The 18684-nt window shown below is 37.0% G+C and overlaps 1 protein-coding gene across 3 annotated transcripts in view; it reads left to right on the plus strand.

Moving 5' to 3' along the window:
• The window catches only part of LOC105490603 (USP6 N-terminal like), a 159329-nt gene that overhangs the window by 32155 nt on the left and 108490 nt on the right, over positions 1-18684 (plus strand). Inside the window, exon 1 of one of the 3 annotated variants that reach the window (XM_011756393.3) lies at positions 143-5084. The exons of the other annotated variants lie outside the window; for them this stretch is intronic. Within the exon in view, the coding sequence (XP_011754695.2) occupies positions 5012-5084 (73 nt within the window). The 5' untranslated portion in view covers positions 143-5011. Of the gene's footprint in view, positions 1-142; positions 5085-18684 lie in introns of those variants that run through there. 3 annotated transcript variants of the gene reach the window in all.

Here is an 18684-nt window from a genome sequence, read left to right on the forward strand (position 1 = left end):
GTATTGACATTTAAAAATAATATTCTCAAATCACTCTTCTAAATCAGGAATGGAAGGGGGTTTCCCTAACCTGATGAAGGGTATCTGTATCTGCATTCTTTAAAAATGCTAAAAATGTTTTTTTTTTTTTTAGAGATAAGTCTCACTCTGTTGCCCAGGCTAGAGCTGGAGTGCAGTGGTGCAATCATAGCTCATTGCAGACTCAAACTCCTGGGCTCAAGGCATCCTTCCGCCTTAGCCTCTTGAGTGGCCTGATAGAGTATCTATAAAAGGCTTAAAGCAAGCATCATCTTAAATTGGAAAATGTTGAAAGCATCCCTTTAAAGTTAAAAAAGTAGAAAAGTATGCTGGTTAGAACCACTTCTATTAAATATTGTATTGATGGTCTTAGCCAGTGCAGTAAAACAAGAAAAATGAATTAGAAGTATAAGGATTGGAAGGAGGAAATGAAGTGTTCATTTCAGATGAGGTTGGGTATGGTGGCTCATGCTTATAATCCCAGCACTTTGGGAGGCTAAGGTGGGTGGATTGCTTGAGCTCAGGAGTTTGAGACCAGCCTCAGCAACATAGTGAAACCCTGTGTCTATAAAGAATATAAAAAATTAGCTGTGCGTGGTGGCACACCCTGAGTAGCTGGTGGTCCCAGCTACTTGGGAGGCTGAGGTGGGAGGATCACTTGAGCCTGGGAGGCAGAGATTGCAGTGAGGATTGTGCCACAGCACTCCAGCCTGGGCGACAGAAAAGAAAAAAGAAAAAAAAAATACAAGTGATACTATTATTAGGTAGAGAAAACCAGAAGAATTTACAGATATATTGTTAGAAATAAGGAAGATGTTAACAGTGTAGCTACAGGTACTAAGGTACAAGGCCAGGCACGGTGGCTCACGCCTGTAACCTCAGCACTTTGACTTGGTGGCTCACACCTGTAATCCCAGTAATTTGGGGGGCCGAGGCTGGTGGATCACCTGAGGTCAGGAGTTTGAGACCAGCCTGGCCAACCAACATGGTGAAACCCTGTCTTTACTAAAAATACAAAGATTAGGTGTGGTGGCAAGGCACCTGTAATCCCAGCTACTCGAGAGGCTGAGGCAGGAGAATTGCTTGAACCCAGGAGGCAGAGGTTGCAGTGAGCTGAGATCGTGCCATTGCACTCCAGCTTGACTGACAGAGGGAGACTCTGTCCCCCCGCAAAACAAACAAACAAAAAAACAACTAATGTACAGAAGTTAGTTGCATGCTTATGTATCAGCAGTGAAAAGTAATTAAGAGACTCCGTTTTCAGTAGTATCAGAAAAAATAGAAATAAATCTAATGAAAGATATGTAAGAATTCTAAGTTGGGCGTGGTGGTTTACGCCTGTAATCTCAGCACTTTGGGAGGCCGAGGTGGGTGGATCACGAGGTCAGGAGATCGAGACCATCCTGACTAACATGGTGAAACCCCGTCTCTACTAAAAATACAAAAAAATCAGCCTGGCATGGTGGCAGGCGCCGGTAGTCCCAGCTATTTGGGAGGCTGAGGCAGGAGAAGGGTGTGAACCCGGGAGGCGGAGCTTGCAGTGAGCTGAGATCGCGCCACTGTACTCCAGCCTGGGCGACAGAGTGAGACTTCATCTCAAAAAGAAAACAAACAAAAAAGAATGCTAAGGGAAAATCATATAGTTTTAAAAAAGGATATTAGGAGGACCTAGAAATAGAGAAATATACCATGTTTTTGTACAGGAAAACTTTGTATCAGAAAAATATCATTTCTCCCTAGTTAACATATAGACCAACGAAATTCAAATTGTATCGCAGTCAGGCTTACCAGGGAACTTATTAGATGATTTTAAATTTTATATGGAAAGAATTTTATATGGAAAGGTAAAGAGCCAAAAGTAGTTAGGACATTTCCAAATAATATCAGAGAGGGAGGATTTTTTTTCTGTCAGATATCAGGACTTATTATGAAGTTACAGTCGAATTAACCAATGGGATGTAGCACTTGTGTTACTCTATTTGGGCTGCTCTAACGAAATATCATAAGCTGGATAGCTTACAAACAATAGAAATTTATTTTTTACAGTTCTGGAGGCTGGGAAGTCCAAGATCAAGGCACTGGCAGATTTAATGTCTGTTGGGGGCCTGCTTTCTAGTTCATAGATGGCGCCTTCTGGCTTCTCCTCACGTGGTGGAAAGGCAGGGCAGCTCTCTGGGATTATGTCTTGTAAGGGCACTAAGCCCATTAATGAAAGCTGTGCCCCTATGATTTAATCAATTCTCAAAGGCCCTGCTTCGTGATACCATTACCTTGGGGGTTAGGATTTTGGGGGAACTTAGACATTCAGATCATGGCATGGAGGAAATTGACCAATGGGATATGTTGAAGTGAGAAGAGCCACCTATGTTGTCCCACAGCTCCACCGTGCCTCTTTTGGATTGATACATTCCATAGAGTGAGTGAGTCAGGATCTAATTTTTTATTTTGAAATAATTTCCGACTTAGGAAAATGTTGCAAGAATAGCATAGACAATTCTCATATTCTTTTACCTGGATTTCCCCAGTGTTAACATTTTATGACATTTGTTTTCTCATCCTGTGTTAGTAGTATTGCCTTTTTTTTTTTTTCTGAAGTGTTAGTGAGTTGAAGTATTTACCCTTAACTATTTTAGAGTATATATCCTAAAATCCAAAATGTTCTGTTACATAACTACAGTGCAGTGGTCATAGTCAGGAAATTAACTGATAAATCTATAGACTATGTTCATATTTCATCACTTCTCCCAAAATGTCCCATATTTCCCCTCAGCCCTTTTTGGCCACTATGTAATCTGGGATCCTGTGTTGCATTTTGTTATCCTGACTCGACTGTCCTCTAACCTGTAATATTTCCTCAGTCTGTCTTTGTCTTCTATGACTTTGGCATTTTAAAGAGTTCAGCTCAGTTATATATATCAGAGTATGTGATCAAATATTTTTACTAATGTAATGTGTGATGAAAAATGAGGAAAGAAACAAGAAAAAGCTATTGATTGCTTAGCAGAAGCTAAGCATTGACGGTAGTGAACCAGTGTGTTCAAAGAGATTGCTATGTGATTTTCATTTTCAAAACCAGTGATAATACCAGTGAGATAAGGAAGATGATGATTGAAATTTATGAGACATGAATTTAGATATGCCTCTCTTCCCTGACCAGGTATGGAGGAAATAGTTGTCCTGCACACCTCCTTCCTTGCAGAACGAGAGAGACTGGGAGAGAGGAAAGCTAGTGGAAAGTTACCTGTCAAACAGTACCTTCCGAAGGTCTTCTCCAGAAGAGAGGAAGTAATTTCTCAAGAGCTGGAAACGTGATTGGAAAACAAAGGCAGCAGATACTTAACACTTACTACGTGTCCCAAACTGCCCTAGGAAATGGGATGAGGCACAGAAAGAATTGGGGAAACTTGAATTGAGGAGTTAGATTTTCACCTTTATTTGTTTAAATTTACATCTTCAGAGGGATTCATTCAGGTCACAGTTTTGGCTTGAGGTTTAAAACTTGGTCTTTGACCCATCTGAACTCTTACTTCGATTTAGGTTGTGAGTACAAACATGTTCTTTAAAGATGATAGGGAATTAGGAGAGTGGTCCTTTTTTGTCCTCCCTTTCCAAGTATTTCACTGTCGTGGCTTGGAGCACTGATTTCTGAACCTAACACCCATATGGAGCATACATTATGGGTGATATATATGTATATGTTGTAGCACGTTGTGTCTGAAGAGCTGAAAACTTCACCTTGAATTTTAAAACTAGACATTTGTACAGAGGGCACTTGCTGGAGAGAAAGCAGAAGGCTGAGTTTTGGATCAGTTTTCTTGTAACCTTGGTTGATTCACTGTGCTCAGTTGTCCAGCTGAAAAATGGGAAAATAACAAATAAGCCTTTAACTGTCTGAAGGCAAAGGAACTGCCTCTGACTTACTCTGGGATCTAATATTTTATGGTATGTTAAAAATGTAAAAATAATTCATGGGAAGGAAAGAAAAATAGGAGAGGAAAATTGGCAGTACAGTAAGAGGAACAAATTGCTGGTGGAGAATCAGTTTAATAAACATAGCATTTAGCCACGTTCACCTGAATATCATTTTTCTCATTTAGTTAACTCTGTAGGTTTACTTTGAGAAGGGCTGCTATGGGATAAATAGAACATATAATGAAGGTATTAAATATTAATTCATCATTTGTTAAAACTTGGCTGTTAAAAATCATATGGAAGGATTAGTGATTATACTTGTTTTGAAATTATCTGGTCCATGCCGCTTGATGTTGAGACCATTGAATTTACAGACTCTTATGGGAATTTCTAGTATGCATGTGAATTTAGACTTCTATTCATGGACTGGGATGTCAGAGGTGTATATGTGAGGAGGAGGATAAGGAATTTATAGGATATTTTTGAGGCACCATATCTTTTATGCAAATCTGGGAGCTTAGACTTAGCAAGATAGATTTTATTTTTATCCATATTTTATTTTCTGTTTCAAATATAAGGTTTTTGAGAAATTGGAAAAAAGTATTAAGGCTTTCGACAGTGCAGGGTATTTTGGTTGACTACTTAAAAACTTGCACATAGCATCTGTGATGCACTGTGTGAGAATTTATAGCAGAGCACTTTATTTTTTCTGTCATGGCTTTTGTGAGAAAATGTTTTCACTTTGCTTAGTGATTTACGGAAGATTACCCACATTTTGTTTTGTTTTGTTTATAACTAGTTAAGGCTGTGCATAGTAATACATTTTGGACTTTGAGGATGGGGCTTTCACATGTGCTGAAATCACTTTGAATCCATCATTTCAAGAAGATACAGCCTATCCTTTCGTTGTTTCTTATTAACTGCTTCAGAGCCTTCGTGGATAGCTAGGCAAAGCATTCATTTCTCTGAAGTTCAACTGTGTTCGTGCTTGAGCTTTCTGAAAGCAGAAATGAGCTTCTGGTGATGAAACCTGTTGGATTTCTAGAGGAAGCAGCTGGAGTCTTTGGCTTGTTAACTAGCAATGATTCAAGTCTTGCAGATTGTAAAGGAGCTGGTGACACCATCAAGGCAAAAAGCAGCCACAGTGAAGGAAGGTAGGATCATTAGCAGAATGAACAATCAAGCACTTTCAAGGCACTCAGATTTTGCTAAGTATCGACCTAAGGATGTGCTATAAAAAGGGGTTTTGAGTTTCTGTGTATGCTTTTGCATTTCTGATATATTATGGTATCTGAAAAGGATCAGGTAATGGCATAATTGTTAACATGCCTCATTATTACTGTTTTTGAACAAAAATTAGGGGCATATTATTACAGGGAGTAAGGAGAGGTTATTGCATTGCTGCTGTAATAGTACTTTTCACGTTGTAAAGATCCTCTTGCATTATGTATTTTGGAGGTTGAAGAATAATTTTTGTAATCCTCATTTCTTTTAATTTTAAAATATAAATATTCATAGCAGATATCAGAAGAGAACAAGCTAGGATTCTGCCTATGGCAGAACATAAGAACTACATGATTTTTATTTGTGTGAATAGCTGATAATATAATAGTTATAAATATGAATTTAGCCAGTGAATAGTAGATTTTATTGCCTTTTTTAGTAAATCTGCTTGTGATTATATGCTTAATCAATGTTATTTATATTAAAAACAGTCTTATGTTCATAGCATGTGTCTAGAATGTGCTGAAATACATTTTTGAAAACATTTTAAAATTGCATGTCTAACATATATCTTAAATGAGCTAATGTAGATACATCTTTAAAGATAGACTTGTATATTTTACTTTTTAAGCATTTAAAATAGTACATTTCTAAAATGATAATTAGGAATTGATTTTCAAAAATCACAGGCCATCAACTCAGTTGATTATATTGGCAGTTTCACTAAATTATGGTTTAAAATCAGTTGGTAAATTGATATATCAGCCTTTTCACATGTAAGCATTCACATGTATTAAGCATTCTATCTTTATATGATTTGAAGAGTGTACATATAACTCAGATGATATAAAATGTAGATTATTTTATATTTTTTCTTTAATGTGATATAATCTGTTTTAAAGTAAAGCTTATGAGATTCCATAAGTCTTATGTAAAATGATTTAGCGTGATAGTATGAATTGTGATACATAAAATAGTCAACCATATAAAGAATATTAGAGCTGAAAGAAATCTTAGCATCTCGTCTTTTTTTTTTTTTTTCATTTTGTGGAAGAATGTGGTATTTAATGATTGAACAGATATGCATCTCAAAAAGAGAGACTGCTGTCATTTACCTTTAAAAATGTGGCAGTATTATTTAGGATACTTTACAGTTATTTACCTCTTGCTTTCTACTTTATTTCTGCTCCCTTTCTGAAATAGAAAACTACATTCCCATCTCTCAGTAGCAGGTTAGGTATCTAAAGACAATACTGCTTTTACTATTTCAGGAGAATATAAATTAGTTAATTTAATCCCATCTGTTTGAAAATGTCAGATTTATGTAGTTTGACCTTTACAGTCAGAATTTTTTATTGGAAATTTTTCTTAGTTTTTGTTTTCATTCACAATCACAGTTACTTGGAATATACCTAGGGAAAAGAATAATAATTTTTGTGCCTTTTCAAATGCACATATATAGATATATCTCGTATATTACAGGAAACATGAGATATAAAAAATTCTACCAAAAGATACTTATATATTAAATAAGATTCTTATATCTTATATTAAAGTAGTAGTAGCGGTATATTAAAATAGTAGAATGGCTTTTGTTCTCAGACTTTTGTTTAAAATTTTTCAGACATAATTTTTTTTTGTGACAAGCAGGAAGTATATACATACATTTTTTTCTTAGAAGCTTTTTCAAACCTCTTCTTATAGTGTTCTTAATCATTAACCAATTTACTATTTTATCCTTTTGCAGAATATTGTTACATTTTACCAATTTTTCATATTGACAGACTCCTTGAAAAAAACAAAGCCGTTCAGACAAATATAAAACACTGACTCCTAAGAAGAGAGTTTTTTTTTTAATCAGTTCTTTAAAATATAGTATGAATTTGGATGGATGTAGAGAGAATGTGGCATTTCTAAGTATTGTATTCATATTAATATTATAAATAGTATGAAATTTATTTGTGAAGAGAAAATTATCTTAGAAGTATCAAAATTTGGGATAAAATTACGATAAATGGTTTGAGAGAAGTTTTTATCAAATAGTTTTCCTTGGTGTGAGATAGAAACAAACTTATGCTAAGTAAGAGTCAAGGATATGGTTAAAAATTATTTTGGGGGCCAGGTGCGGTGGCTCATACCTGTAATCCCAGCACTTTGGGAGGCTAAGGTGGGCAGATCACCTGAGGTCGGGAGTTCGAGACCAGCCTGACCAACATGAAGAAACCATGTCTCTACTAAAAAAAATACAAAATTAGCCAGGTGTGGTGGTGCATGCCTGTAATCCCAGCTACTTGGGAGGCTGAGGCAGGAGAATCGCTTGAACCCAGGAGGCAGAGGTTGCCATGAGCTGAGATTGCACCATTGTATTTCAGCCTGGGCAACAAGAGTGAAACTTTGTCTCAAAAAAAAAAAAAAAAAAAAAAATATATATATATATATATATATTTTGGGGAGGGAGGGAAATTATAAAAATGAATGGAAGAATAGATGAATGGTGTAACATGCGTTTGTTAAGACAGTCTTGTCTAATAAGTGTTTGTGTAGTTAGGCAACATAGTCTAGTGGGTTAGTGTGTTTTGACATGAGGCTGTCATGGGCAGAGTTAAGAGAATGTAACCTGGTGGACCAGGGAAAAGGATGGGATGAGTGATAACTATGCAAATTGGAAAAACAAACTTTCACAGTTTTCCCTTCAAATGTCCTCATTGGCCTGCATCTCTAGGGCCAAGCTTCACTAGATTGGCAAGGTGAGACACCATTGAGCCAACTGAAAAGTAAAGCCACACCATCTCCTCAGATGTGTATAAGGTGTAAGTGTAAGCCTAAGAGCTGTGTGTTACTGAAGATCCTGGTTTTCTCCTTTAAAAGCCTCATGTTTATTTGAATTAAAAAACTTTTGAAAAACAATGCATGTTTCTCTATCTTGTTAAACAGAAGTGTGCTAAATATGATTGAATTTTTCTTAATAATTCAAATTCTTAATTTTGTACTTTTTGTAGGTTAGAGAACGTGATGACCAAGGTTATTAAAATTAATTCTAAAGTAAGAGTAGATTTTGAATAAGGGCCTTGAAGGGTCTTTCTTGTTATTAAGACATACGAGCTTTGGTATCTGTCCTGACCTTTTCATTCCCATGTTCATTCCTTCATACTTTTCCTTTAGATTATGACAGCCTCCCCATTCATTTTATTCAATAAACACATATTGAATACTTGCCACATCTTAGATGCAAGGGTGTAGAGATGTATCCTCACGGAGCTCAGATGCAAGTGGTCAGAGACGAAAGTCAGTGATTACAGTGTTATGACAGGCGTTGTAATAGACAAGGTTATGGAACCTCGCGCGGGGAGGTCCTTAACTGACCCTCTTAACTTTCCCTCATTTGGTGATGAGAGGACTGAAGGAATTAAATTGTTCGATGAGGTGACTGATGCTGTCAGTTGAGCCAAGTCTGAAGGCATGCATAAAGGCTAGCTAATGTAGGGAAAAAGAGAGTTTGTGTGAGCATCCTGAAGGAAGAGTCACGAAGGTAAGAGAGGGCACAAAGTGTTGGGAAACTGCAAATTGTTACGTACGGCAAGAAAATAGGTGAAGGAGGTGCGCAAACGTGAAGAATCCTCTTACGGTGATGGGGGAGGATGCATGAAGAAGCCTGATCATTTAACTCTGTGTGCCACCCTTCTACTGCTGTGTGAAATGGCTTTCTGAAACAATTTGCCATAAAACCTAGAATTTGGGCTTAACCTATGCGATATTTCTGGCTGTATCACTAAATCTCTCCACGCACCCTCTGTGCCAGCTACATCAGAATACTTGCTGCTTCCCAAATGTGCTGCTCCATCTGGATGGCGAGTTTTTCCCTCCTTCTCCAGCAGTCACACTCCTTATCAGATCAGCCTTCAGGTTCCAGTACCACACCTGCCAAAAAGCATGTTCCCTGACTTGTTCTCCCCTCACTTCTCTAGGTTAGATTGAATCATTTCTTTCTTTATATTCTCTTAGCATTTTGCTTTTGCTTCTATTACTACACTTTAAAAATTCTATACATGAAGATTATATTTATTAAATTGACCAATAAATATTAATTGCAATACATTTGTTGGTTTGACTTACTGAACATTTCTACTTCCATTCTGTTTTTTTAGTTGTGTTTTAGATGGTTAAGATTGTTATAATATGGTCTTAGATAAGCGAAATATTATAACTAGTAACTTAAGCAATGGACAGATAAAGACATAAATGAACCCTTTCAGATTATTTTGTAGATATTGCAGATATATCAGATATTTTGTAGATGGATAATCGTTTTCAGTTGTATTTAAAATGTACTCATTTTGCTATATATGTTGACAATTTAAGCTTATGAAACTAAAGTTATAACATCTAATTTATTTAGTTGTAGGTTTGTAGTTCTTTGTGATTTACAAAGTTTTCATGCCCTTGACCAAAAAAGAAGATACCATGACAAGAATTATTGAATGAGAACTTGAGAAGTGGCTGCTTGAGACAGTGTTCATTGTCCACCCAATCTCCATTCTCTCGTTTAGAGTGCTAGTGCCCTCAGTTAAAAAACAAACCAGCAAATGAACTCTCTTTCTTTTTTTTTTTTTTTTTTTTGAGACAGAGTCTCGCTCTGCCGCCCAGGCTGGAGTGCAGTGGCGTGATCTTGGCTCACTGCAAGCTCCGCCTCCCGGGTTCATGCCATTCTCCTGCCTCAGCCTCCCGAGTAGCTGGGACTACAGGCGCCCGCCACCTCGCCTGGCTAGTTTTTTTGTATTTTTTAGTAGAGAGGGGGTTTCACTGTGTCAGCCAGGATGGTCTCGATCTCCTGACCTTGTGATCCGCCCGTCTTGGCCTCCCAAAGTGCTGGGATTACAGGCTTGAGCCACCGCGCCCGGCCTGAACTCTCTTTCTTAAGATGTAAGCAAAAGCCTGCTGAGGATTTCTGGAAAGGTTTTACCTTCTGAGACAGTTGTCACCTCTGCTTTTCTAAAGCCTGCTGAGGATTTCTGGAAAGGTTTTACCTTCTGAGACAGTTGTCACCTCTGCTTTTCTGTTACATCCTTCTTTCTACCTGGAATGTGAGTGCAGTTCGTGGAGTTATAGCAGCCATGATGTGACCATAAGGACAAAAGCAATATGGGGTAGAATAAATAGAGAAGGCTAGTCTTTTGTGACACCAGTGACACTAAGGAACATTTGTACCAACCCTTAGTTACCTTTAGACTTTTTTGGCCTGTTACTTGTAGTCAAACTGATCCTCTCTAGTATGGCATCTAATGTGGTAAAGAATAAGACTAGAAGTAAAAGTGTGTCATTTAAATATATAACTTAAACACTGTTACAAAGTACTTTGTTCTGTGCTGGGATTCGGCAGTCTTATTTAGAAGTAGCATATATCCTAAGGTGAAACATGGATGTGGCTATTAGAATGTGGTGAGAGGGATATTGATTTGGGAGCTGGAAGACCTGCGATCTAGTTTTACTACCATATGACTTTAGGTAGGTCAGTGAATGTCTTTGTGTCATGGTGTTTACTATCTGTTATGTGATTAGATGTTCTCTAAGATCTTACAGAGCATTGACATTCATATTCTAATTACTTTCTTGAAGCCATTTTTGTTTTTTATGGTAACCTCTTGAATTACAATGTCAATTCAAAATGCCTACCTATGTTTACTCTTTGCATACAAGTGCGCACACACACACACAACTACCCCCCGACACACACATTGATACATCAGGTAACAGTAGTCTTAGAAAGTTGTGCATTCGGCTTAGTTATGACTGGCTTTTAGAGATTTTCACATGTGACCACTAGGCTGATCCACAGTTACGTGAGTGATTTAATGAAGAGGAAAGGCAGCAAGAGGTGGTCAGCTAATAGCGTGGGCGTTAATCAGAGGTCTCGATCCTGGATTTGCTCACTCATTTGCTGTGTAACCTTGAGCAAGTTATGGAACTTCCCTGTGCACTAGATTCTTTATCTCAAAAGCAGAGATAATAATAGTGTGTATTTCCCCAGGTGTTATAAGGGCTGTGTGAGATCATGTGTATGAGGGACTCACACAATGCCTGCCACACTGTAAGGAATAGAGGTAAGCTGCTGTTGATGTTTTTATTATTTTTATTATTGTTATTCTGTTGCTGATGTTGCTCTTCTGACCTCTTAGATGGCTAATAATTTGTTTGTAGGTGTTTATGTCTGGAACAGAATACAGGGCTCTGTGGATAGCAGTCTGCTTCAATATAGTGATGTTTGTTAATTTTTATAACAGTGTTCCCTCATTTGTACTTGGAAAACTATAAGCAGTGTATTTATTCCTTAAATTTAGATATGTCATATTTGAAGTCAAAATTGTGTGTGTGTTGTGGGTAGGGTTAATAAAAGTTTTGTCAGGACTTTGTTTTAGTGAGGAGATATATTTAGTACAGATTGTAATTAGTTTAATAATGTTTTAAAGAAAACTGAGTCCATTTTATTTAGCTCGTTGGCCCAGTGTACCATTGTCTTAACTATGGAAAGGAGTTTTTGAAGTAAGTTGGTAAATTTTACAGTCAGTTGTTACTTGAAACTTGAAATGACCTTGAAAGGTTTTCTCTGAATTGTTTAAACCATTAAATTTGTAAACATATACAATTATTTGTCAATTAAAAATAAAATGAAATTTAAAGAATAAAATTGACTGCAATGGACTATTTAAGCACCATTCCTTCCCCTCCTCCATTTTTAAATTTTTGAGACAAGGTCAGGCTCTGTCAGCCAGGCTGGAGTACAGTGGTGAGATCATAGCTCACTGCAGCCTTGAACTCCTGGGCTCAAGTGATTCTCCTGCCTTGGCCTCCCAAGTAGCTGGGACTACAGGCATGCGCCACCGTGCCTGGCTAACTTTTTTTTATATTTGGTAGAGATGAAGTCTTACTGTGTTGCCCAGGCTGGTCTCAAATGCCTGAGTTCAAGCAGTCCTCCTGCCTCGGCCTCCCAAAGTTTTGGGATTACAGGCGTGAGCCACTGTGCCCCGCACCATTCCTCTCTTGCTTGTCACTGAGTCTCTTAGTAAAGCAGGACCGTATATTCAGTAAGAATATGGTCTGAACTCTCCAGCATGGTGGCCAGTAGCCACATGTGGTTGAATAATTAAAATTAAGTAAAATAAAAAATTTAGTTCCTCATTCTAGCCACATATTAAGTGCTCCATAGCCACATTGCAGCAAGCTCTATCGGACAGTATTGGATAGATTGTGTAACCAGATTGCCTGAGTTCAGCTCTCGAATCCACTACTTACTAGTCTTATGACCTTGAGCAACTTAGTTTCTCTGTGCCTCAGTTTCCTCATATGTAAAATTGGATTAATAACCTCAGACAAAAGTTCTCATAAGTTTGTGAAAGTGGATTAAAGGAGGCAGCGTTTGTAAAGTGCTTAGAATGGCCCCCATTTAAGCACATGGTAAATATGTGGTGTTTGGTAAATAAACAAATGTGCGTGGTGTTCAGATTTATTATGCTCTGTAGGAGTACTGATTTTTTTTGTCCTTTCTGTATCTTTTATTGCCCTTTGAGAAACTATTTATATATGCCAACCTGCTGAATGCATTTTTCATGTTTCTCTTTTACCACAATTTAGACTCGTGTTTCTGCCACACACTCTAGCTTAAAAATGTATTATGAGTGCTCACTGCTTTCAGGGTGAAGCACAGCCTACTTCATCAGGCATCTCGAAGAGTACAGCCTGCCCTTCCCAGCTCATTTTCACAGCCATCCGGCTCTAGCCCTGTGTTTTGTTCTTTCATTAATCACTGCTTTTGTTGTTAAAAATATTTAATGGTGATGACCATCTCTTCCAATGGCATGTAAACTCTCCTGGCATGTGGAGCGCTATTATCTGTGCATATGATAAATGCTCGACATATGCTGGTTGAAGAAAAGAATCTTCAATATTTGAATTGCAATCAGTATTGCTATTAATATCAAAACTACATTTGTTCAAGTAATCTCTGAAGTAAAGGGAATCCAAAACCCATTCTGCCATCTGTGATGTCAGCATCAGAAATGTGCTACTCCTTACCAGCCTCTCCACTTCTGTGCATATTGGCCTCAATGGTGAGGGGCTGGATAGTAGCTCTGATCACTGCAGTTTGCTACCCTACACCATGGTGACATGTAAATCACCATTGCAGATGCTTTCTGGATGATACATTCTCTTTTTTTTTTTTTTTGAGATGAAGTCTTGCTCTGTCGTCCAGGCTGGAGTACAGTGGCATGATCTCGGCTCACTGCAAGTTCTGCCTCCTGGGTTGATGCCATTCTCCTGTCTCAAGCTCCCAAGTAACTGGGACTACAGGCACTGGCCACCAAGCCCGGCTAATTTTTCTGTATGTTTAATAGAGATGGGGTTTCACCATGTTAGCCAGGATGATGTCGATCTCCTGACCTCGTGATCTGCCCGCCTCGGCCTCCCAAAGTACTGGGATTACAGGCGTGAGCCACCGCACCTGTCCTGGATGATACATTCTTAAAGAATGCTGATTTTATCTTGGTTTCTTGCTTCTTTAAATTATCTCCCATGTTCTTTGATTTGCTCCATGTTGCTTTTTTCTGCGGTCTTCCTGGGTATACTCAAGTGCATATCGCATATGTTTAACAAAGGAAAAATAGTGTTAAAAGAAAAAATACCACCTAATATAAGAAGCAAAACATAGTTTTTATGTTTCTGTGATAATGACATCCAGGTATGATTTAGGTTATTTTTCACTTTAAATGGGCTATTAACTTCACGTGAGAAAAAAAACTGTAGAAACGTTAACTCCTGTAGAATGATGTCTATTTGTGGTGTAGTAAGATCATACTGCTTCTCTACTTGTTACTGTGAGTTGCTTGATAAACAGCAGTACAAGTGGCAAATCTGTAATTAGTCAGTATCAAGAGCTGCATTTTGGATTGCATGTACTATCCCAAATATATGTTGTGCAAGTTACCTTGTATCATGGTAATGGAGAAAAGAGTGGATACTATAAAATCAGCAATATGAATCAAATTTACATGTGGTCCTGCAGTGTAATTGAAGGTACTCAGTCTTCTCAGACACTGATGCAATATCTTGTGTTGCTTTCTCATTATTTTTTAGAAGTATCGTAGGGGATAGCTGGGAACTAGTAGAGCAGAGGTACTAAGTTCCACTTGGAAATGATTTAGAGTAGCTCTTTGAATATATCTTTACTTGCTATCATACAGCATATGTGTATATGATTATTTTCTAGAGGGTTGTACCCTTTATTAAGCTGCCAGCTTCTTGAGGGCAGGGACTGCAATTCATTCATCATTTTGGAGAAAAGTGAATAATTCTGAAGAATTTGGTGGTTCATGAGCTTGCCTGGTATTTGTTTCTGTATGGCTTATCATCTAAGTGAGATAACAGATAGTATATAATTGATAAATTTAATCAGTTACCTAATTACTGAGAGGATTCAATTCTTGCTTTGTATTATTACTGAAACAGACTGCCCAGTAAACATTATGAATGTTCTCTAGAGAACAATTAGGTTTGCAATGAGTTATTTTATTGAGAATGCTACTTGGAATTAAATGTTTATACCACTATCTTGATATAATTTAAATGTAATTTAAATGTGCTGAAGTATCTTCATTCAGATAACTTGTTACTCCTTAACAAAAGGCTGCTCGAGTATTGTTTCTCTCCCATTTGGCAGATACCATATGCAGTGATTAATAAAAGGTCATTATGCTACTTAGTCATGGAGAGCTTTTAATGACTGTTACCTGAACATCTGCTAGATTCATGACGGCAGTTAACAGAAACATCTAACAAAATATACATGCTGTGCTTTGAAAATCTGGCTTGGACTAATCTAAATGACTACCTAAGAACATTTGAATATTCCCTTGAGTTTTATATAATTGTGAGAAAGCTCTTATCTTTCTGTAATGTGAACAATCCAAAATGTCAACAAAATGCTGTTTTGGAATGGCTGTCCTTGGTAATCCCAGCTTCCTGAGGGCTGCATGCTCAGGGACTGGGAGTCGTCTGTGCAGAATCGATGGAGGCAGTGGCTCTCTTGCACTTCTGATTATTATGGGAAGCCTCGCCTTGGAAATGTGGGACTGGAGTTGAGCTGAAAAGAAGGAAAAACTTCACCTAAACTCTGCAGGGAGCAAGTTGAAAAGCAGAGAATGGGTATATAAATTATGGGTTTTTTGAAAACAGCACCAAGTACTTTTTAGAAAAATGTATTTTGAAATAATTATGGATTCATATAAAGTTGCAAAACAGTACAGAGAGATCCCATGTACTTTATACTCAGTTTCCTCCATTTTTACATAACTTTTAGTTAAATATCAAACCAGGATATTGACATTGGTATAATCCACAGACTTTATTCAGATTTCATTAGTTTTACATGCATGTGTGTGTGACATGCATGTGTGCGTGTGTGTGTGTGCGTGTGGTGGGTCCTCAGCAATTTTATGTGTAGATTTGTGTAATGTGTAACCATCATCAGAGCCAAGGTTACAGAACAGTTTCATCACTCCAGGTTTCCCTAACGCTACGCCCTTTCTATCATACCTTTCCCCACACCTCCCTGTCCTTCCCTAACCCCGTGCAACCAATTCATTCTCCGTCTCTTTAACTTTATCATCTTGGGAATGCTATATAAATGGAATCATAGATTATATTATCTTTGGGGATTTTTAAAAACTTAATATCCATGAAATTGTTTCACATATCAATGGTTTGTCTCTTTTTTATTGATTAGTAGTATTCCACAGTATAGATGTACCAGAGTTGGTTTAACCATTTACACACTGAAGGATATTTGGATTGTTTCAGGTTTTTTATTTGTTTCATTTTATTTTTTATTTTTTTTGCTATTACAAATAAAGCTACTATGAACATTGAGATTTTTGTGTAGACATAAATAGAAATTTTTATTTCTCTGGGATAGATACCCAGGAATGTGATTCATAGATTGCATGATAAATGGATGTCTACTTTTTCAAGAAACTACCAAAAGACCCTTACTGTTATTCTTCCAAAACTTATTTACTAATGCCTAATAAAACTAGAATACTGAGAAATTAGTCAATTCACATATGATTGTACTGTGTGGAATTCCATGCTTTTAGATCAAGAAACAAGTGAAAATTTGGCAGATAAAATAGACAAGTCACAGAAATACAAATGGCTAATAACATATGAATGTTGAGTGTCATAAATAATCAGAGGACTGTTCAGTGTTAGAATTACATTTAGATGCAAGTAATTTAAAACCTGGCTGAGTGGCTGAAACAGTCCAGTCTAGCTAGACTCAGAGTAGTCACGGTGGCCAAGCAATGGCTTGAGTGATCCAGCTCTTTTCACTTTTCTCCTCAGCCACACTTAGTCTTTGTCCTCAGAGATATGTGATGACGGCTGCATCTTCATCCTTAGGTCCAAGAGCCAAGCCAGAAGAAAAAGGAAAATGGGAAATCTGAAGTGGGTGTCACCTGTGTAAGAAAATCAAAAGCTTTTCCTTAAGCCATCAGCTGGAACTGTGTCACATGGCTGCTGCTAGCTGCAAGCGGTCCTGGGAATGCATTTTTTTTTTTTTTTTTTGTACTCAGAGCATTTTTGCTAAAAAGATCTGGCATTCTCTTAGGAAGATGGGCGAATACTGGATAGGAACTTGCATTGTTTGAGAATGCATATATAAATAATAATGAAATACTGTTTCAAAACTGGCTAAAATTAATAAATGGGACCAGTGTTCAGTGTGATGAAAAAGGTGCTCACACATCGTTGGTAAGAGAACAAATTGGTATTCTTTATCAAAATTAAAAGTTGTGTTTCATCTGGCCTACTAATTCTGGTCTGCAAGTCAGTGTTCTGTAGGAATACCATTTCTGCACCTGGGCAAAAGATAACATGCACAAAGATCTTCACTGTAGCATTGTTTACAATACCCAAACCAGTAGAACTTACCTGTCAGTAGAAGAAAGGTTAGTACATTATGGCAAATCCATATGGTGAAGTACAATAGTATTAAAAAGAATAAGCTTGATTTATCTGAAAAGACCTGGAAAAATGTCTATGAAATATATTTGAGTAGAAAAATAATTGGAAAGCAATGTGCATAGTATGGTTCTGTTGCGTGCCTTCTTATAAATACGTGTGTGTTCATGTATGTTTTTGTGCATGTATGCACATGTGTATGTGTATGGCATGATTAAATCTGTTTTGGAATGTGCAGAGGAGAAAGACTTTATGGAAACACACCAAAAAAGTTAACATTAGAGAGTTCATTTGGGAAGGGGTGTAGAAGAAGAGAGTTCACTTTTCTTAATGCGTTTCTGTATTGCTTGAATATTTTATAAGCATGTAATAAGTGTTCAGTTAGGAAATGAGGTATTCTACAATGTGAAGTTTTTTGGATGTATAAAGCACAAACATATTTTAGCTATTCTGCATGAAACTACTTAAAATGTAATTTTACCGTCTTATGATTTAGAGTATACTAAATGTTTTTTCTTTGCGACTCAGGGCCTAATGAGATATTCGGGGCTGCTTGAGTGTGCTCAAAATAGATGTAGATTAACTGTTTTAATTCTTCCTATATACATTTCTTTAAACTTTCTTACTCCTTAGGTTGGCAGTTACTTCTTGTACATTATTAGTGTATCTACTTTTAATAGCTCTTTTCCTATTTCTAATTTTCTGCTTCTAGTCTTCTTTGACTTGGGAATGAAGCAACCATCAACCTGGTTTTAATTGTATCTAAAAATTGTTCTTAATAAAAACAGGATAAATTAGTTCTGAGTAAAGATTTTGAGAGACTTGATTATGGATAAAATAATGAACTTTATTGTTGTTTGAATATATATATATATATATTTATTTTACTGTTTAGAGGCCTTTTTTCCTTCTTTGTTTACTTTTGAGTCTCATCTGTGTTTTAGTTACTTGAGTCAGTGATGTATTGCCAAATCTAGGAATCTTTTAAAAACAGATAACCCAAAAGTGTTGCTTCCTCTTTTAGAGAAATTTTTTATGGTACTAAGGAAAGGAGGGGTAGCGTGTTTTAGGCCAGAGTTATATAAGAAAAAAGCCTTAAAATATTCTGCTCCTTAGTAGTAAGATGATTCTTGACTTTGCTGACAAGTTGGTCATTAACCCTGAGTAATGTGGTGTCTAAAGCATGCAAGTTAGACTGGGATTTGAATCCTGGTGTCGTCTTGTAACTGCGGAGTGACGTTTCTGATCCTTGGTTTTCTTATGTTTAAAAGCTTATTTTGCTTAATATTAGTACATGTTTTATAATTGCCTAGATGGCACTTTCAGAAATTGCTATGAACATTAAGTGGAGATAGTTTATGTAATATATTCGGCATAGAGCAAGTACTCAGTGACTATTATTGTAGAAGATAATGGGAAATTAGGAATTTGCAGTGTGTTTGCTTTTTTGAATGAAATGAGACTTTATTATTTTATTTTTATGGAATTATTATTCTCAGTGTAGAAAACTTGGACAACATA

This window comes from Macaca nemestrina, chromosome 9 (genome assembly GCF_043159975.1).
Source record: "Macaca nemestrina isolate mMacNem1 chromosome 9, mMacNem.hap1, whole genome shotgun sequence".
Taxonomy (NCBI): domain Eukaryota; kingdom Metazoa; phylum Chordata; class Mammalia; order Primates; family Cercopithecidae; genus Macaca; species Macaca nemestrina.